The 19919-nt window shown below is 34.3% G+C and overlaps 5 protein-coding genes across 10 annotated transcripts; 4 read left to right on the top strand and 1 right to left on the bottom strand.

The window, feature by feature from the left end:
* Positions 1–593: 593 nt before the first annotated feature.
* On the top strand, positions 594–4135 carry LOC135836866 (atlastin-3-like). 4 transcript variants are annotated; one of them, XM_065351930.1, is made up of 9 exons: positions 594–1013; positions 1131–1352; positions 1485–1637; positions 1740–1895; positions 2008–2157; positions 2294–2432; positions 2528–2712; positions 2818–3033; positions 3132–4135. In XM_065351930.1, exons 2-9 carry the CDS (start codon positions 1140–1142, stop codon positions 3399–3401), a joined length of 1482 nt encoding a protein of 493 aa, XP_065208002.1. In that variant the 5' UTR covers positions 594–1013; positions 1131–1139; the 3' UTR covers positions 3402–4135. The 4 variants fall into 4 exon arrangements, with proteins under 4 accessions (XP_065208002.1, XP_065208001.1, XP_065207999.1 ...); XM_065351929.1 differs by having other exon boundaries at positions 1097–1352; XM_065351927.1 differs by having other exon boundaries at positions 595–1037.
* Positions 4136–6131: 1996 nt separating this feature from the next.
* On the top strand, positions 6132–9351 carry LOC135836861 (atlastin-3-like). 3 transcript variants are annotated; one of them, XM_065351920.1, is made up of 8 exons: positions 6132–6850; positions 6964–7134; positions 7243–7398; positions 7534–7716; positions 7805–7943; positions 8035–8225; positions 8373–8588; positions 8803–9351. In XM_065351920.1, the coding sequence occupies exons 1-8, from the start codon at positions 6641–6643 to the stop codon at positions 8890–8892; spliced, it is 1356 nt and encodes a 451-aa protein (XP_065207992.1). In that variant the 5' UTR covers positions 6132–6640; the 3' UTR covers positions 8893–9351. The 3 variants fall into 3 exon arrangements, with proteins under 3 accessions (XP_065207992.1, XP_065207993.1, XP_065207994.1); XM_065351921.1 differs by having other exon boundaries at positions 6134–6850; positions 6982–7134; XM_065351922.1 differs by having other exon boundaries at positions 6136–6850; positions 7534–7683.
* Positions 9352–9454: 103 nt separating this feature from the next.
* LOC135836863 (protein roadkill-like) lies at positions 9455–12012 on the top strand. Its single transcript, XM_065351923.1, has 2 exons — positions 9455–10445; positions 10572–12012. The coding sequence occupies exon 2, from the start codon at positions 10756–10758 to the stop codon at positions 11863–11865; it is 1110 nt and encodes a 369-aa protein (XP_065207995.1). The 5' UTR covers positions 9455–10445; positions 10572–10755; the 3' UTR covers positions 11866–12012.
* A 382-nt stretch (positions 12013–12394) lies between these two features.
* On the bottom strand, positions 12395–15679 carry eIF2A (eukaryotic translation initiation factor 2A). Its single transcript, XM_065351919.1, has 13 exons — positions 15481–15679; positions 15189–15333; positions 15003–15121; positions 14828–14927; positions 14587–14759; positions 14430–14515; positions 14069–14219; positions 13816–13986; positions 13562–13736; positions 13317–13480; positions 13152–13244; positions 12865–13082; positions 12395–12653 (listed from the first exon to the last, which is right to left on the bottom strand). The coding sequence occupies exons 1-13, from the start codon at positions 15506–15508 to the stop codon at positions 12528–12530; spliced, it is 1749 nt and encodes a 582-aa protein (XP_065207991.1). The 5' UTR covers positions 15509–15679; the 3' UTR covers positions 12395–12527.
* A 1294-nt stretch (positions 15680–16973) lies between these two features.
* LOC135836859 (uncharacterized) lies at positions 16974–19346 on the top strand. The gene is made up of 2 exons (XM_065351918.1): positions 16974–17221; positions 17569–19346. Exon 2 carries the CDS (start codon positions 17614–17616, stop codon positions 19162–19164), a length of 1551 nt encoding a protein of 516 aa, XP_065207990.1. The 5' UTR covers positions 16974–17221; positions 17569–17613; the 3' UTR covers positions 19165–19346.
* Positions 19347–19919: the final 573 nt, after the last annotated feature.

Raw genomic sequence — 19919 nt, 5'->3', positions numbered from 1 at the left:
GGTATCTTATTGTTTTCAATGTCGCTTCCCGCTTCGTAAATACATATGTATCGAGCAGGAAACTCTTTTCATGCTGTAAGTAACAATATCTATAGGTAGAAAAATTGCTGTGCTAAGCGAACAGATTGTTAAGTGCCTCGGTGTAATAAGATACCTACGATGCGATGTATACTACGAGTGAGACGAGATTTCATCATCTTTTTAAAAAAAAATATATTCTCAAAGTTGAGGAAAATGTCACGTATCTGCCTATACTGAAATGTTATTCATTTAACAATCACTGCGGAAGTATAGGACACATTTAGCGAGATGGGGCCCACAACCAATAAATGTCAAAATCTTTCTTTTTTAGGATCACTTTGATGATTTTGCCGGAAAATTTTTCAAAAAGCACTAGCAATTTGCGAGATGCGATTCCTCAAGTTTTGATTATAGTGAGCAGTTTGATAAGTATTCGCACCTTTAGCGAGGTGAAATGATCGAAGTAAATTTTTCGGATACCCGAGTAAGTATTTATTAACAAGATATCTATCTCGTTTAGTTCGCAAAATATTTGACAGCGCAGTATTTTTTGTTGCCAGGAAGTAGCATATTATGTAGGTAGTTCTAGGCTTTATCTCTGGACTTGAAATAAAAATTAAAATGCAATCGTTTTCACGCTATCGAAATCGTGCATGAATGTAAATGTCGTTCTCGAACGCTATATTTCTTATCTTAATTTTTTTCCAAGATAAAAAAAATTGCTGGACTGAACCAATTGATTGCTAATCGCATTTCGATTCGAAGTTTTTGCGAATTCTCCTCGCGTCTTTCGCAGTGTAAACAAACATATTAAGTTCGTTATGCTCATGTTCGTATACACACACATTATTATGATTGATTTAAAAACCGCGATGTGATGTGTCTTTGCAATTGAGTAAAATTCCAGTATTTTTTTATTATTATTATTTTTTAGCAATAAATTTATTAGATACAGTTCAGTTTCTCTCCATGAAGTGACAATTTTTGACTTTGTAAGTTTCATCTGAATATTGTAGGTAGGTAAGTAAGTACATAGTACATATGTACATTCTGCTCTTCATTTTATTTATTGAAGTAGGTACCACCCGCTTTCACTTTACGAATTGTAGGCACACAAGATGAAAAAGGATCATCCTCATCCAGTACCAATTGTTGTGCCCAAGGGGAAAGGACAACATAAGTTTTCACTGGATGAGAAAGCTCTCAGAAAAATTCTGCTGCAGGATCACGTTAGAGATCGTAATTTAGTGGTTGTATCAATTGCAGGAGCATTTCGTAAAGGAAAATCATTCCTGTTGGGGTTTTTCTTACGATATATGAATTATTTTAAGGTAGGAATTCCTCTGTATACCCATTTACGAGTACATTATCTCTTCATCACATAATTATGCATCTAGCCAAAATTTTGAAATGTTTCATACCTATACCTACACAACGCTAACGCTTAGTTTAAATTTTTTCAGCAAACAGGTGGCCGTGATTCAAACAGTAGCTGGTTAGGAGATGAGAATACCCCACTGAAAGGATTTTCGTGGAGAGGAGGTTCGAAAAGGGATACAACGGGAATTTTGATGTGGTCTGAAGTATTCTGTGTAACATTACCAACTGGAGAAGAAGTGAGTTTTACCTACCTGTCGATAGATGCTACGAGTTATGAGATAAATAGGTATACATAATACATAATTTTTATAGTACTTACCTTATTCTCGTGTCTTTAGGTCGCTGTAATTTTTCTCGATACTCAAGGTACATTTGACAGCAAGAGCACGCTTCAAGAATGCGTCACAGTTTTCGCTTTAAGCACAATGCTGAGCTCGATCCAGATTTACAATTTATCCAAAAATATACAAGAAGATGATTTACAAAATTTGCAAGTAAGTTTCCATTTGGTAGAGATTTTTTTCTGTACTGTAATCTCTCGACAATTCGACATTATGTAGTTAGTAGGAATACTGATATTTCAAGCTGACGTTTGGAATTTTTTAGTTTTTTGCTGAATACGGACGTTTGGCTTCAGAAAGTAGTGGTAACACGCCATTTCAAAAATTACAATTCATTGTCAGAGATTGGGACTGGGCATATGAAAAGAATTATGGTCCGGAGGGAGGCACAATGCTTCTGGAGGAGAAGTTGATGGTTTGTATTGAAATATTTCCATTAAATATGCCATGGCTACCTATCTATACCTACCTACCTACTACATACGTAGGCCTTTATTCATGTCTTATCTACATATTCAAATTTTTCTGGTTTATTTGGAATTTGGACACAGACTCCCGAAGGACAAGATTATGATAAAATACGATTAAGGACTCATATCAAATCATGCTTTACGGATATCCATTGTTTTTTGTTGCCGGATCCCGGACCCAAAGTGAGAACATGTGTCAAATTTGACGGAAAATTACCTGGTAAGCCATGTGTGTGATTGCTCCTAAATCCAAAATGTTAGCCCATTTAAATTGATGGTATTTTATTCTTACTAAAAGCGTCTTTTTTCATGCAGATATCCACTATGAATTTAAATCCTGCTTAGAACAACTTGTTCCTTTGTTATTGTCACCAGAAAACCTGATCCAAAAAGAAATCGGTGGTCAAAAAATCACAGCTGAAAATTTCTTGTCGTATTTCAAATGCTACATGGACATGTTCAATAGCAACGTGCTACCTGAGCCTAAATCTATTTTTGATGTTAGTATTAATATTTACCTTTATCTATGTTTACGATGGCGAAGAAAAATCTTGTTATAGATTTAGTACTCTTGTTTTACCTATCCTAACCATTTTCATTCTCAGGCGACTGTGGAAGTAAATAACTTGACAGCTGTAGCAGCATCAGAAAAAACTTACCAAGACTCTATGAAGGCGTATTGTGAAACCAAGCACCTGAATAATGATCAATTCGAACAAGCACATCAGATAAGTTCTAAAAAAGCTTTCGAGAAATTTGATAAAACACCAAAAATGGGAGGAGTGGAATCTTCTGTAAAATACCGAATCAATCTGCAAGAGGTAAGTTTAACCAAAGTTAACCAAGCCATACAGAAAAGATGTTTCCAAAAACGCTTACCTACCTAGGAAAATATTCATTATTGTTTCTTCGTTTGCAGAAAATCGATAGCGAATATAATGCGTGGAAACTGCGCAATGAAAGTAAAAAAAGTAAAATTGGGGCCATAATATTCAAAACAGCTGGTACTGTAACTGGAGGTATTGCTGGTGCTGCAACAGGTGCCAGAATTGGCTCTACGATTGGAGTGGTTTTTGATGGTCCCGTCGGTATTATTATTGGAGGTGCTGTAGGTGCCGTTGTTGGTGGCGTTGCTGTTTGTCTGATTAATGGAGCGAAAACTGCGTGGGATAAATGGAAAACACATTGACACGGTGGTCAAATATAAGTATACTATACTAAGTAATTTGGAAATTCCGGAACCCATGTTTAAAAAAATGTAAAATATGTTTTTTGAACTGGCTTGTATTGTTATTAATGGTAGAAGAGTCCTCCCCTAGTAATTGAAGCCCCACCTCCTCCACATTCATATTGCATAGTGCGCATTCCCTGTTAGGGGAACAGAAATTCCTCATTTCGCCATCATTTTTACTTTATATGTAGTACGAGATAAAAAATTGAATTTAATATGTTGTAATTCAAATTCAAATTATCGACAGACTTATTGAGCACCCTGCATTTTCAAGATGTGCTTGTGCTAGGTATGGTGGTAAATACACAGGTGTATCATGGTATTATAGGCCAGGTAATGTCTTATTTTTGTATTCTAAGAACGCATAAATAATCAAATTTTTGCCAGAATATTGTGTTAATATGCAGCATTTATTTTATGTGTGTTATTTGCTTTTTTACATGTCTTAAATTAAAAATAATATAGGTAGGTAGGCAGTTTTTAAAATCTACGTATTTTAACCTAATTGAGTATTCTGATGATGTGTATTAATTACATTGACTTTTTTCGTTAACTATACACATAAGTAATACTTAGATTTTTACTTTTTGTTCTGTACAAATCTTCTTTTACATGCTGCCGAACATACAATTCATTTTTTTTTTTTTTTTTTTAAATAAAAATAACATAAATATTTTGTGTTTTGTTGATCTTAAAATATTTATTTTATGTACTCAACAGAAAGGCATTTTTTTAAGATCTTCTCCGGAGATTTATTTTGCTCCATTTTGCTCAAGATTTCAGCTTTGGGATTTCCGCTCTTTTCTTATTTTGAGAAGTCCATACCGCCTGTGCGGGGAGTGGTGGTATAAACTATAAACTTCAGATCCGGATAACGTAATAGTAATGAAGAATTTTGTCCTGCTGGGTGACTCAGAAAGTAGTTAAGGGGTTCCCAAAACGGCGAAGATAATAATTTCGTTTGTAAAAATTCAAAAACTGAAAAAATAATTGTTGATGGTGTAGTTGAACGTCTTTCATGATTGCGAGACAATTTTTCTGACCAAAATTGAAAAATCAAGTTTCAAAGCCAAATAATAAATTCCTTACAAAAAACATCGTTTTTATGCCTCACCAAAATACAAATTTTCAAGAGCTTTCGCCCTCGCTGAGGCCTGTTCTGTTTTCTTTTTCAAAATCAACTTCCTTCAAAAAAATTCATTCAAAATTCTAAAATTTTAAAAACCAAAAAATAAACTTTTCGTCCGTACGTTTAAAAAAACATCGTTTTTATGCCTCTGGAAATACAAATTTTCAGAAGTTTTTCGCTCGAGCCTTTTCTTCATCAATCGACAAATTTTCAGTCGACATCGCCTCCCTCTCAAAACCCCAAAAATAGTGTCTACTTTAGGTATGGGGCTCAACATTCCCCATTTTTGATTTTTCATTCGGTATTTTTGAATTTTCATTCGGCATTTTCGTACCAATATACTCCCCCCCCCAGAAAATTTGGAGCGCGACGCCTCTGAATAGTGCACGAATGTACCAATAATGCAGGTTTGAGAAGAAGAAAAAATCCTTTCCTTTCGAAAAGTATAAAAAGTGACGTAATGTGTGCCCAAGTGAAGAAAAGACGCAAAATTTTGAAGAATTTCCAATGTTTTTTTTTACAATTTTAGGTTACCTAATCGGCAACAAGAGCATAAAAATGCTTGGAAAATTACCACTTTTTACTATCAAAAATTTTGTCAACAAAAAAACAGCACTTTTGGAGTGAGATTATCACCTCAATTCGCGCTCTTTTTAGAACCACACTGAAGAATTCTATTCACATTGTGTGAAATATTGTTCCACGTAAAAAAAACTGCTGAACTAGCGAACAGATGTATAACAATATGTACTTATACCTACCTACCTACCTACCTACCTAGCTGTACATATGTACTTATGTGGGTACTACAAGTTAGACGAAATTACGTCATTTTTTTCCCTTCAAAATCTGAAGTGTCACGTAATGAGATTTTATTTATTTCAGAATCACTGGGGAAGCATGAGGAAGAGGAAACTTATCTAGACAGAAATCGATATACGAGTAGGTATAGGTATACACTTATACAGGTCCACAGGTCCACAACCAATTAATAGACTGATTATTCAACTAGGGAGGTACGATGCTATTTTCAACAAATTTTGAGGTTTGCGAGGGCAAAACCTTTGAAAATCGTTCAACTATGTATGTAGTGTTGGATAATGCATTTTTCATCATTTAGGAGGAGAGAATCGTTTGTTTTCCACCGAGCGATTGGTGATGGTGGGAGATAATGTTCTTAATAGTTAGCAGATTTTCTTCAGTCTTCCTATGAAACGAAATGGACATTAAAATCCTCGAGGTCATTCCCTTTTTTAGAATCAGTTTTATGGTAGTAGGTATTAAGTAGGTACTCGAGTTTTGATTGGGTGATAATTTAATATCCATTTTCTATAACTTAAACACACTGTTCGAACAGCGAGATAAAATAAGTAAATTTAATTTTATCGACATCCTAGTAAGAATAATTCATAACTATACGTAGAATAAGACGTATCATATCTACATATTTTGTCGAGTTCGTAAAACAGTTGATAGTGCAGTATTTTTTGCTGCCAGGAAGTAGGTAGATACTCGTAAATATCTGCGGACTTGAAATTTTCAGATTACCAAAGACGTACATATAATTATGATGTCGTTCTCAAACGTTTCATTATTTTATCAATTGAATATTTTCATGATAAAAAAAGTTGCTGATGGTGTGAATCATTGCAGTGGATTGAATCGCATTTTGATTAGCAGTTTTTATGTAGATGTTCTTCGCGTCTCCTTTGGTGTTTCGTGAATAAACTGAAATGAGTTGTGCTCATATGGACGTATACACTATACAGTATAACTATGATTAAAATTTAAGAACGGTGATGAGTGGTTTGTCTACAATTAGGTACAATTCTGTTTCGTTTTTTTTAACAGTAAATTTATTAGAAGCATTTCAGCTTCTTTTCATGAAGTGACAATTTTTGCCACCTCAAGTTGGATATATCTGAATAGCTAGGTAGTGAAAGTGTTGACTCAGGTGTTTCAAACGTGAAAGGTAGGCAATAGTGTTTATTCTGCTCCGTATTTTATTGATTGCTGAGGAATAGGTACCGCACACTTTTACTGCACGAATCAACTGTAGACACCCGTGATGAAGGATTATCCTCACGCCGTACCAATTGTTGTGCCAATCAAGGAAAATGGACAACATAAATATTCACTGGATGAGAAAGCTCTGAGAAAAATCTTGCTGCAGGATCACATTAGAGATCGCAATGTAGTGGTGGTATCAATTGCTGGACCATATCGAAGAGGGAAGTCGTTTTTGTTGAATTTTTTCTTACGTTATATGAATTTCAAGGTAAAAATTTCTCTTTGTATTTACTAACATAAACATATCTCTTCTTGTCTAACCAACAATTTTGAGGGTATCACGTTTTATACTAGATTTAATTTGTAGAATCTGATGACTAGGTATTTCCAATTTTCCAGCAAACATCCGGCTGTGATACAAAATGCAGTTGGTTAGGAGACGAGAATACCCCTCTGACAGGATTTCCGTGGAAAAGAGGAACGGATGTCGTTACAACAGGAATTTTAATGTGGTCTGAAGTATTCTGCATGACTTCACCAACTGGAGAAGAAGTTAGTACCTACATAAGTTTTACAGTTTTACCATAGCAAATGTAGTCAACTTTCAAAAACATGCTAGGTACGGGATGATATCGTGATTAATAATTCTCGTGCCTTCAGGTTGCCGTCATTTTTCTCGATACTCAAGGAAAATTCGATGACGAAAGCACGGTTCGAGACTGCGTCACAGTATTCGCTCTCAGCACAATGCTGAGTTCGATTCAAATGTATAATTTAGTCCATAAAATACAAGAGGACGATTTACAATATTTACACGTGAGTGGTCATCCTGTATATCATATACCTTACCTATAGATTCTTTTCCGTGTAAAAGCTCTCAAACTCGATATAGGCACCTACTAATAGGATGATAGGTATTTCAAATTGCTGATGCTTTGAGTTTTTTTTTAGATGTTCACCGAATATGGACGTTTGGCTTCCGAAAACACTGGTAACACACTATTTCAAAAATTACAATTCATTGTCAGAGATTGGGACTGGGCATACGAGAAGAGTTATGGTCCGGAGGGAGGCAAAATGCTTCTGGAGGAGAAGTTGATGGTTTGTATTGAAATATTGCGAGAATTACAATGTGTAGGTAGAATACCGTTTGCAATAGTTCATATCTTACCTATTAATTATTTTAATTCTTCCCGTTTACTCATTTGGAATTTGGGTCCAGACTGCTGAAGGACAACATCCTGAGAAAATAAAATTAAAGAATCACATTAAATCATACTTCGATGATATCCAGTGTTTTTTGTTGCCGGATCCTGGACCCAAAGCGAGAACGAGTCCCGAGTTTGATGGGAAATTATCTGGTAAGCTGTAAAGGCTATTGCTGAAGCCTAAATGTCTGTTCAACTAATTGGTGCCGGTTTTCTAACTCCAAATGACATTTTTTTATTGCAGATATAGATGATGAATTCAAAACCTATTTAGATCAACTTGTTCCTCTGATAATGGCGCCAGAAAACCTAATCCAGAAAGAAATCGGGGGTACAAAAATCACAGTTGAAGATTTCTTACTCTATTTTAAACGCTACGTGGATGTGTTCAATGGCATTGGCAACATGCTACCTGAGCTTAAATCCATTTTTGATGTAAGTAGGCCTACCTGTACGTATGTCTACTCACCCCTTATTTTCATTACCTACCTATTTAATTGAGTTTATGTTTTAAAAAGAAACAAGTTTTGTTACCTATTACGTGTACCTACCTAACTATTACCTACGTATTTTCATTCTCAGGCGAATGTGGATTTAACTAACTTGAAAGCTGTTGCAGCAGCGAAGAAAACGTACAAAAAACAAATGGAGATTTTTTGTGAAACCATTCACCTTAATAACGATCAGTTTGAACAAGCGCATCAGATAAGTTTGGGATACGCTCTGGAAAAATTTAATGTAACCCCAAAAATGGGAGGAGTGGAATGTTCTGTAAAGTACAGAACTGACCTGCAAGAGGTAATTTCAACAAGTACCTATACCTTTTAAAGTTGACATATCTATGTAGAAAGATTTTACCAAGCCCATATTTGTGGGCAAATGAAAATGCCTACGCTAGTATATTAGAATTTGGATGAATTAACGCGAAATGACATGACAGATGGCCCTTTTGTTGATTATTTCAACCTTGAATACCCAGTTATTCATGATGACATCGTTCTTTTGTTTGCAGAAAATCAATAATAAATATCGCTGGTGGAAACTCGTCAATGAAAGTAACAAAAGTAAAATTGGGACCATAACAAGTTGCGGATTAATGTAGTTGAGTATTTAAGTACATTACTAATATACTGAGTGACTTGAAAGTTCTAGAACCAAATTTTTTCTATTTATGTGAAAAACTTACTCGAAAAAAAAACTTCTCAACTAGAGAAAAGTTCTCTCAAAAAAAAATTTCGAAAAAAAACATTACATAATCTATTTGCGTTAGGGGGGGGGGGGTGTGAAAATTTTTTAGAAGGCCCGCATTTTTTCGCCGCAAGCTCACATTGACTTTCAGCGACGTGGGAGGCCAATATTGTCTTATTCCTGTACTTATTCAAAAAACGTATAGATATATGTATTAAGCAACTTTTGTCACAATATTACGTTTGTGTGAGCAGCATTTATTTTTAATATTTTTACGATTTATTGTACATACCTCCATGATAAACTAAATTTACCTACCTTTGTGTGTTATTTGCTTTTTTGCATGACTTAAATTAAAAAATATGGTTTTCAATCTGTTCTCATTTTTAATTTCCATCCAAAGGTTTTTAATTCTCATTATTTTAGAACAAATAAAATAGAATTGAAAATGCACGTTGCGCCTTGCTTAGAATCGATTGATTTATTGATCAAAGTACGATTCCATCATCTTCCTCAATGTTCCTAGATTAATATTCTATCATTCGAGCAGATTTGTAGGTATGTACTAATTGCTAAAAAGTACATATGGAATATCCAAAAATTCTACTGAAGGCATCAGAGTAGATTAAAACTACTACCAGTTGACTCCAACGTGTCAGTGGCGTAGCCAGGATTTTTTCAAGGAGGGGGCAAAACCTGATTTTTAGGCATGAAAAATTGAAATGAGGGGTAATTTTCTGGAAACTTATCAGGATATGTGGTGATTTCATGAAAATGAAAGCAAAATTACTGCTCGAGTGAAGCGAGAGCGAAAATTTTTCGAAAAAATGGGTCCAAATAACAAAAAAACGTCCATTTTTGCATGTTTTCTTTCAAATTTTCGCTCGCAAGGGGGGGCCATGGCCCCCTTCGCCCCCCCCCCCTTGACTACGCCACTGCAACGTGTCGAATACACGGTCCAAATTATATGTATATTTGTACCTACCTACAATAATTGTACATGTACATATGATCTTTACCTACCTAGCGTGCACGAAGACGGGTGAAAAAAAATGAAATACCTTATACTTATATGAGTCCGCATGTCCATGTCCGCAATGAAAACTGCTGAATCTTCACCAATGATCAATTAAAACCATTGATTTTAAAAAATCAATGATTAAAAGAAAAACAAGTTAAAATTTGCCTGATTGTCTCATTTGTCTCCAACTTTGAGAACTTTTTAATTCACCCACATGCTAAAAAAAATTTATGGAACATCTTTCTTATCATCCTTTTGCATTTGTTATCAGCTAAGCTAAATCTCGTTTCATCAGGATCTAATCTGATCAGTTTTTTCAAATTTAGTGATTGGCAAAATCCTCACACCATTTTTCACTGGACCGGATCGTTAATTGTGTTATTTTTGCGTAGGAAATCATAAGGAAACTAATACATGTTGAAACTATAGTAAAGATGATAGATCGAGTAAGTATTTTTGATTCATCTCAAGTACCTAAGTACAAATTTTCACCTGACCATTTTTTCAAAACTACGAGCAATCACAATTGTCACATAACTACGTAGGTACAATAATTTATACGTATTTTACAGATTTTCATCTAAAATATCTAGTTGAAATTGAAATCATAGAATCATCAAGCTGTAGAATCCGCATAAACGAGATACTCAGTTTTTCATTAGAAAAAGAAGTACATTATACCTGATTGTCGAAGGAAGTCCACCATCGCGGCATCGGTTCCATTTCAAGCGCTACAAAATCATAAATCCGATAATCATGGCACTGGCATTTAAACCTATCGTCGGACCGAATGGAATCATCGTCAAAAACTGGTCGTGTACCGATACCATAGTTCATAAAACACATTACATATGGATGATCCGTCGGTACAGCTTTTACGATGCGAAAGGAGAAGATTTAAAATCACCAATATTCGCCAGTGAAACGACCGCCGAAATCAAATGGCATTTATTGCTGAAACCCAACGGTTACAAAACTGGCAAAAGTTACATTTCTGCATACTTATACCTGGACCCATCCAGTAAACACAACACGATTTACGCAGAATATAAACTCTCCATTTTGGATAGCCAACAAAAAGAAGTAATTTCGGACGAGAACGGTAAAGTATGTAAATTCGTGTTGGGTACGAATCAAGATAATTGGGGAACTGAAATACTCATAAGGAAGGAAGATCTTTTCAATGATGAACTTTCAATGTTACCGAACGATACGTTGACGATTTATTGTGGAGTCAGGTTCTCTCATGCTGATGTGTTTATTACAAACTTTTCAAGTTCATTTCAAGCCGATGATGTACTTGCTGTACCTCTACCTGTACCTGTAAGCAGTCTTTCAGAAGACTTCGGACTCTTGTTTCAGAATCGAGCGTTTGCCGACGTTGTTCTGTCCACGAATGAAAAACGTTTTCCTGTTCATAAAGCCATCTTGAGCGCTCGTAGTCCAGTTTTCGCCGCGATGTTCAAACATGATAAGATGAAAGATGGAGATCACATCGTTGAAATTCCAGACATCGATGAAGAAACCTTAGAAGACATGCTCCGCTATATTTATACCGAAAAGTGCGAACATTTAGAAGAACTTGCCTACTGCTTAATAATGGCAGCGGATAAGTATAATTTGGACGGGTTAAAAGTCATGTGCGAGAAAGAATTGCTGAAGACTTTATCGGTGGAAAATGCGATTGACAGGTTGGTGTTGGCAGATATGTATCGTGCCAAGGAATTGAGAGCTAAAACGATTAATTTTATAGTCGCCAACTCTGCCAAAGTGATGAATACGAAGGAATGGAAATCCCTCTCTCGATCGAACTGTCGTTTAGTTATGGATTTATGCGAAGCATTATCTCATCAGATGAATGCTTAAGCTGACTGAAGTTTCGTTTTGGAATTGTTTTTCTATAATAATTTAAGCTATTCTAATTCTTTATATGTAATTTTCTTTCTTTGTATTGTTTTCCTCTAGTTTTCTAAACAGGTGCTCCTATAATTAGTTAATAAATATTGAATTCTATAGTTCTTTATTTCATAATGACGCGACAATATGAACTTCATTTCTAAATAATTTTCCACGGATTAGATTTGAAAAAATTTACTTTGAGCTTTGGACTTTTTCGCCCCCAAACACAATTTTGAATCGATTTTTAGACTATGCAAGCATTAAAATCTAACGATTTAACAAAAATTTTCGGATTTAGTGAACGGGAAAGAGCCACCGTTCCATTTCATATCTTTTTCTGATCGAATGATTCTTGGATTACTGTCATATAATCAATTCAATACGGAACACTCAAGAGACGAAGAGTTAATTCTAATTCAAATGACATTTTAGCCAAAGCATAACAAAAACTAACCGATCCACGAACTACTTCAAATAATACACAAAAAATCCGAAATTTCTCGTTCGTGAAATAATTTATTATTTTTTATCAGAGAAGAAAACAATATAAATTCATCGTCGAAAAGTAATCAGCCGTTGAAAAGATCTTACACATGGTTCCAGGAATTCGATGAAGTGCTGGATTCCTGTCATAACGTCAGATTTTTTAGCTCTTCTTGTAATTCGGCTTCCTTGTTCAGCTTTTCTAATTGATTCTTATCCAGCTCTTTACCACTTGCTTGTAATTGTTTAAGCTTTTCTATGCTTTTCAAATTCTATAAAACAGAAGATAACGATTATGAAACAATTTTACAAAACAAGATACGATATAAAATAATGGTGGATTGATTGAGTACGGAAGAAAATTCAAAAACGCATCGTTTATATTTTCCCCATTATAGATTTTGTCGATACGAAAATAAAAATAGATACAAACATAATTAATCCACCACTACAAATGTTTATTTTAAACGTAGAGCTACGTACCGTTTTAATTTTCTTTATTTTATCTTTATCGACATTACGATTATTTGTTTTATCACCAGCGTTAGCATTTCTCAACTCAGCACCATTATCGGAGTTGCTATGACCATTATTAACAACTGCGGTAGTGTTTTCTTCTTGATTTTGTTGTTGCTGCAATTTCGCTTGTCTTTTCGCATCACGTTTCTTCTTCATCTTCAAGGCTGCTTTGGATAACGTACCTAAACAATCGAACATTACGATTAATTCAACGTAAAGATCCAATAAGTGAATATTTCAACCGTACTTACGAGTTTCCGCGGTATCGGTATTATCGTGTAAATTAAATTTAACCGGATTGGCTAGATTTCGCGCCGCCGGTGGTCGGTATACCTCTTTCGAAGCTGAAAACAAATGAAGCTCGTTATTATACACGCACTTTAAACGTTTCAGTATTTATACGAACGCCCAGTCACCTGTTGGTTCGCTAGATTGAATTCCTTCAACGTGTTTAAAACTGATGGTTGGTTTTTTGAATCTTGAATCGGCATACGTTTGCCAAGTCACTTCCCAAAGCTCTTCTTGTTTATTCCACGGTCTCTCGTAGAGTAGAGCACCGCTATAGTGCCATATCTTGAACCTGTTAAGTGAAAGCAAACACTCCGTCAGAACTTTCGAACATTTACACTAATTTCAACGTAAAAAATGGCGGAAAAATTACCCGTTATCCACCCTCAATCTAGGGGCAGTGGTAGCGGTGACGAAATGGGTACCATCAGGCGACCACTGCAGTAAAGTTGTATTAGAACACTCCATTTTGGTAATTCTTCTTCTGCTCACAGTATCCCATATTTCAACGTACCCGCTGATATTTCCAAAACCTCCCAATAAAACAAGTGTGAAAGAGTTAAGGAAAAATAAAATACGAAAAAAAAAGCCTTCGAATGAAATAAAAATTGTGTATAAAAAGGATATTATTTCCGTGCGGATTATAATAAATCGAATTCCTCGGTCCCGATCCAAAATCGAATATAACCTCGCATTTGGTATTAAAGAGAGCAGCTTTGGCAGGCATGAAACCATAAATAACGCAGAACTCTTCTCCTGATGGATTCCAACTAATGCTGTGAATGGAACCCTCCTTATCTGCACACATAAAGAAAATTAGATAAACAAGCGGTAGGGAATTTATACAATCTTGGCATATGGCAATTAAAATGATACTCACTCAATAAGACTATAGCGGTATCACCTTTCGTTGATAAGAAATGCAACGATTGTTTGCCGTAATACGAAGCATTAGTCTTATCAACGTCAGTACTGGTCAATAATAAGACGTTCGTGCCTTTGTTGTTCCAATACATGTCCACCCTGTCCGCCTATAAAAAATCAAGATTTAATTTCAATAAATACAAATACGTTCGGTAAAAAATGATAACATTTCAATGTAATAGAGACTTTGTGGAGATAATAGATAACGAATGTGATCTATTTGTTTCCAAGAATTCATCTCACACTATTAAAACTAACTCGATTCGATTACTTATCGAACACATTAAAAAGAAAAATTAAGAGACGTAAACTCTTACTTTGAAAAACGTCTTATTAGCTACGCAATTCTCGTGTTCAAATTTCGGATATTTGAATAATTTCCCGAACGACGGACCAGAGCTACCTGCAAAATACAAATATTTCTCTCAACTAGAATCATATCATAGTTGGCCACACGTAAAATTCGATCAATACCTGGCATGTAACACAAAACATGATAAATGGAGCCTGGCGATAGGCTGAAATCCGCGACCTTTGGGGACTGGATTTTGTAAGTTGGTGTTTCGAAATTAGCCTTCTCGTAGATGAGAACTTGGCCGTCGAGGCATCGAGCGCAGATTTTCTCGTCTTTGCTAAACTGCAGTTGCCTAAAGAATAAATTCATTTTAGAATACGTTACAGTAATGCAAAACGTAATAGGCGAAATGATATTTACCAGTTTATTTGCTTCTTGTGTATATAAGAATGTACCAATTCTCCAGTTTCTGTTTTCCATATAAATAGATTGGGGCCACCTTTCGGATTTTCTTGATTAACTGCAAAAAAAGTAGAATTTTTGAGCACATCTCCTCAAACTTTCACATATCAAGTCAAAATGTACGTATATTTACCATAAAAAGTTTCCCAAGAGCATAAATAAGTTCCTTTGGGTGAAAAAAGCAGACACATCGTTTTTGGTTTTTCTATCTCCTGCACTACCTTCCACGAAGACACTAGTGTTACTACGATTCTGTGAATATACGATTATTTTAGTAATTTGACATGAAATAGGATTAATTTGCATTTATAGAACGTACTTTGATCCGTCAAACCAAGCAAAATATTGGCCATTTGGACTGAACAACATTACTTTACAATTCTTACTGGTAACAGTTGGAAATGCAGTGACGGGATCGTAAGACGGTGGTCCTCGGCTTAGGATGACCCCGGTGGAGCCGCGAACTGTAAAAATAACAATCGAGTTGAATTTCAGAGCTAGCTTTAATGAAAATATACATAGTATGGGAATATTTATGCATTAGGGAGATCTAACTTGTTGAAAGTGTTACGTGAACACTTGCTATCAAGAATACAGCAGTAAGTACTTACCGGCCAGAACTGGAACTTCGGTAGACATGTTTGTGGCCTAACTCATGTGCAAACTGCCCCACAATGTCACTACACAAGAATTTATCTGCATTTAAACTGCAACATTACTCGAGCGAAATTTTAACACGCGGCTAGGTGGAATGTGGAAAAATTGCAGCAGAAATTTGTGATCAACAAATATGCGGATTATCCAAATGTGCCTGGATACGTGAACAGCAACCTGGATGAATGAGTTATCACTTTTTTGAAAATGTTTTACTTGTTATATTATCCGCTAGGATCGCTATAACATCGAAATTCAAATTTGAAATGAAAATTTTATTTATTATTTTATTAATTATTTTATTTTAGTTAATTAATTTAACTTTACTAAACATAAACAACAATGTTTTGGTTTTTCTTTCATCATTATCAAATTTAAAATTTATTTTCATTTTTCAAATCTTGTAAAAAAAAATAAAAACAAAAACAAAACAAATTAAAATTCGTGAATTTTGAATTTTTGATTGATCGCAGGCTCATTTGGGGAATGAAACGCTCAATTGCTCAAAACGTTCATATTTTCAACTTTGACTTTGACTTTTGAGATATAAAAAGTAAAAACTGAAAAGTTAGAAACTGAAATTTTATTTGTAAAGTAGGTAAATAGCTAAATACCAATTAAGGTTCCCTAAATAAATTTTTTTTTTAAATTTCATTTTCACTCGTTTGCTTTTAGTTTAGTTTACTTAGTTTAGTTTTGTTTTTTTTTTTTTCTTAGAAAAGATGAAAAGAATAAGCTTGATTCCCAAAATAAATAGTTACAGGCAAAATGCAAAACTCGCAAATTTTGTTACTTGGAATAACTAAAATGTTCAAAGCTCTGAAGCATTTGGAGGCTAAACGAAAGATTTTAGTACTATACAAGGAGGATTAAATTGAATTTCCAATTGTCCAAAAATGCCATTAGTTTTTGTCATTTTTTTTCTTTAAGGTTCTATGTATTTTCAATAGGTAAAATCTTAAAAATGTCGATGTTTGTGTGTGTTTGTCCATGTTGAACTCGCTTATAGCAGATACTAGGCTAAGGTAGTTGCCTCGAAAATTCGAAGTCCTCATTTTTGCAAAGTAGGCATCGAATTTTATCTCTTTTTTTTAAGAATTCAAATTTCAATTATTATAGGAATGAGACGTAGAGAAAAATCTACGAAAATTTCCCATCGAGCAGTATCAACTAATAGATTGAGAACGCATTCATTTTCATTAAGTATAATTTGAATTTTTTACTTTTTGAAAGTAGGTAGATAATTTTTTGACTAATTAGCTATTCTATTCGCAATTTTTTTTTAAATGAACTGATAAAATTGGTTTACGAGGAAGTTTTTTTATCTACGAAGTTCTGAATCATGCTGCCAGTCCCACGTAATTTGATGGGTACGTCATCCCCAACCGTCATCCCACCATCCACGGATCTACGGTGAGTAAATTATTTTTGTTAACATGCTACTGATAATAAAATACCGGTAATGTTGTTGACGACATTTAGAAATCAATTCATAGATAGGCAGCAAACACCGATACGATAAAAATTTGACTTTGTTCTTTTTATTCTGGTAGACATTGCTCCTCCTGTGAAATTCGTATAGTGATCACTTTTTCATGTTTTTCATGCAGTGAATTATACATTGAGTTAATAAATGCTTGTATTTTTTTAAAATTGTTAATCCAGTTGAAAAATCGATTTTATTAAGCACTAAATTTGGTAAGTTCTACAAATTAATATTATTCATACTTACCTACTAGTTAGTATAAATTTTTTGTAATTTTACCTACCTACACAGATATCTTTGAAGATGCAAAATGTTGATGATTATAAAAACTTACAATTTAGTCATGCTTGTTATAATGAAATTGAAATTGAATTACCCTTTTCCATTACGTAGGAAAGTAGTTTTAAAAATTGATGCCTGTGTAAAAAAAAAAAATAAATACGTTTTGGTACCTATAGTTGATTTATATTACAAATTAATTCTTTTTAGTGATTCACTATCCATTCTATTGGTATTTGTATTTAAAATGGTATTTTTTTTTTATTTTTTTTATTTTCAGGATTTCTCATTTCAAGGATCCTCATCTCATAAACTGAATTTCAATATGGACATCGTTGAAGAACCTCACAAGTATCGTGAAATCTCTGCAGTTACCTTGCAAGTGTTAAGTTCAACCAATCTAGCCATATCTTTGTGGAGTCATAAAAACATAGATTCTATCGAAGCATTTACGCAACCATTCAGCTGCCAAGAATTTATTCGAGTCTCATCGGAAAAACTTGAAAAATTGATCGACGAACGTATCAAATCAGTAGGAATAAATTTAAAAGATTTATTTGATCATCTTGTCGACGACGTTTTTATACGAAGCATAAATCGAGGTATTTTGTCACGATGTTTCGATAGTTATAGTATGTACGAATACGGTATTTTAAATTTCCAAACAATTGCAAGAAAACTACTATCACTCGATCAAGCCAACTCACTGGAAAATTTTAAAATTGCTTGCGTGTATTTATTAGAAGACTGCGTAAGCAAAATTTGGGTCTCAGTGTCGAGCTATTCAGAATTACGGGAACCTAATTTCGCTAATAACCATCCTGCTGTATGTTATTGGGTTGATCGAATGCGGAATACACGCTACGTTAAAAACGACATTGATCATTTCCTCAAATTTCTAATGGCGAACCAATGTTATCGTCATGTAAAGAATTACACCAAGTTATACTGCAATGAAAACTTGGTTCGTCGTTTGAGAAAACAGCTTCTCGTATCGATTATACGATTACCATCAGCTCTAAAGTATGAAAAATTACTCGAGTTGAGTGAATTAGTCGAAGGTGCCTTTGAAAACGACATTGAGATGAAAGAGTTCAAGAAAAAACTCTTTTTCTCGTACGATTTTCTAGGTTTTCTGATGAATCAGTTGGATCGAGGTTTTGCCTGCGAGGTTCAAGAATTGACTGATGTTTTTGTAAGCCGCTCTGATCAAGATATATACGGTGTAAGAAAGAAATTTTTCGAACGGTGGCAACGTTTTATCATCGGAGAAGGACACCTGGACAAATTTCAGTTAGATCGATGGGAATATTTTCTATGGTGGTGCGGCGTCAGTTTGGAAGGTCTTGTATTGTACAACAATCAACTATTTTTGGAGATGAATCCGGCATTTATCGTTGGATGGCAAACAAGTGTTCTAAATGATAGAAATAAGAACACATATGACATTAGTCAGTGGAAAGATATTGTAATGTGGTTTAGCTTTGACGAAAGAAATCAATCAACTTTAAAACGTGACTTAGAAGTGGATAAAATATTCGAGAAATTACTGCACGATGCTGTTTCAAATCTTTCCGAGTGGTTAGGTTCTTTAGAAACAGAAAGATCCGAGCCGACGATATTTATTCATTCGTCGAAAGTTTCTCAGGAGCTCAATCTTGTCGATGAGTTTGTTTTGTGGTATTTCGGTGATGATGAAAAGGAAATAAGAAATTTCAAGCTAAAAACGATTAATAATTTCGAAGAGATTCCTGCATTAAAAAATGTATTATTGGCGAAGAATGAATGCATAGTCAATGATGTGCTGAAATGGTTTTTTGATACTGATGTTGAAAAAATCCATCAATTTAAATCCAGATTACAATCATACGACTGAAAAAATACATCTGATTATTTTTAGTAGATAGGTAAATGTACCTATCAGATGAACTTTGAATGTTGTTGTTGTTGTTGTTGTAAAATTTCTCACTTTAGCATAAAAAGACAATATGTAATGTAAATGTGTTTCATCGTGTAAAATGTTGCAAATTTTTTCCACTAAAAAATTTTTATTGATTTTTTTTGGAAATTATTTTTCAACTCTTATAATTTTTTAATCATAATCGAGTTAGAGGAGTGGGGAGATTGCATCGTTAGAAAGAGCTAACTTCTTTCTTCGAGAAATGATATCATATTTTTGAAAGAAAAAATAATCACTGGAGAAGAGTTGGGATTTGGGATTTGAACGAGCGCTTTTTACCTGTCTTGGAGTGTTTTGTCAAATCCTGGACAGTTCAAAAATCCACTGGAGGCTCCAGAAAGTTTCAAAATCATCAGTAATCGACTCAGGAAGACGAAAATAGGACACATATCAAATTTCGGCCTCCAATATTAATTTGATAAAATTTCGATTTTTTTTTCATTAGAAATGGGTCAAATTTGTATTTTTAGTAATTTGCTAAAAAAATTGAAAAATGAACTAATTTCTTGAAATTTTCACTGAGGGTGTATTTTGAGATCCTTTTTGATTCCCGTTTATCTGGTTTGAAAATTTTTATATTAGTTGGGATGCTTCCCTTGTGTGTTTTTGAATGTTAAGCCCTCGCTCGTCTGATATGAGTCTTTCGTTCATTTGGATGTGAATTTTTTTTC

The sequence above is a fragment of the Planococcus citri genome, chromosome 2, assembly GCF_950023065.1.
Source record: "Planococcus citri chromosome 2, ihPlaCitr1.1, whole genome shotgun sequence".
In the NCBI taxonomy this organism is placed as follows: domain Eukaryota; kingdom Metazoa; phylum Arthropoda; class Insecta; order Hemiptera; family Pseudococcidae; genus Planococcus; species Planococcus citri.
Note: the sequence above shows the minus strand (reverse complement) of the source record. Positions and strands in the feature narration are given on the sequence as shown.

Bases quoted from the DNA above. Each gene is read 5' to 3' on its own strand.
- LOC135836866 (XM_065351930.1), top strand. From the start codon at position 1,140: ATGAAAAAGGATCATCCTCATCCAGTACCAATTGTTGTGCCCAAGGGG. The intron at 2,433-2,527 runs GTAAGCCATGTG...TTTTTCATGCAG, and splicing joins ATTTGACGGAAAATTACCTG to ATATCCACTATGAATTTAAA. The intron at 2,713-2,817 runs GTTAGTATTAAT...TTTCATTCTCAG, and splicing joins AGCCTAAATCTATTTTTGAT to GCGACTGTGGAAGTAAATAA.
- LOC135836861 (XM_065351920.1), top strand. From the start codon at position 6,641: ATGAAGGATTATCCTCACGCCGTACCAATTGTTGTGCCAATCAAGGAA. The intron at 7,135-7,242 runs GTTAGTACCTAC...TCGTGCCTTCAG, and splicing joins CTTCACCAACTGGAGAAGAA to GTTGCCGTCATTTTTCTCGA. The intron at 7,944-8,034 runs GTAAGCTGTAAA...TTTTTATTGCAG, and splicing joins GTTTGATGGGAAATTATCTG to ATATAGATGATGAATTCAAA.
- LOC135836863 (XM_065351923.1), top strand. From the start codon at position 10,756: ATGGCACTGGCATTTAAACCTATCGTCGGACCGAATGGAATCATCGTC.
- eIF2A (XM_065351919.1), bottom strand. From the start codon at position 15,508: ATGTCTACCGAAGTTCCAGTTCTGGCCG. The intron at 14,928-15,002 runs GTAAATATACGT...CTTTTTTTGCAG, and splicing joins CTCTTGGGAAACTTTTTATG to TTAATCAAGAAAATCCGAAA. The intron at 13,481-13,561 runs GTAATTTTTCCG...TTCACTTAACAG, and splicing joins AGATTGAGGGTGGATAACGG to GTTCAAGATATGGCACTATA.
- LOC135836859 (XM_065351918.1), top strand. From the start codon at position 17,614: ATGGACATCGTTGAAGAACCTCACAAGTATCGTGAAATCTCTGCAGTT.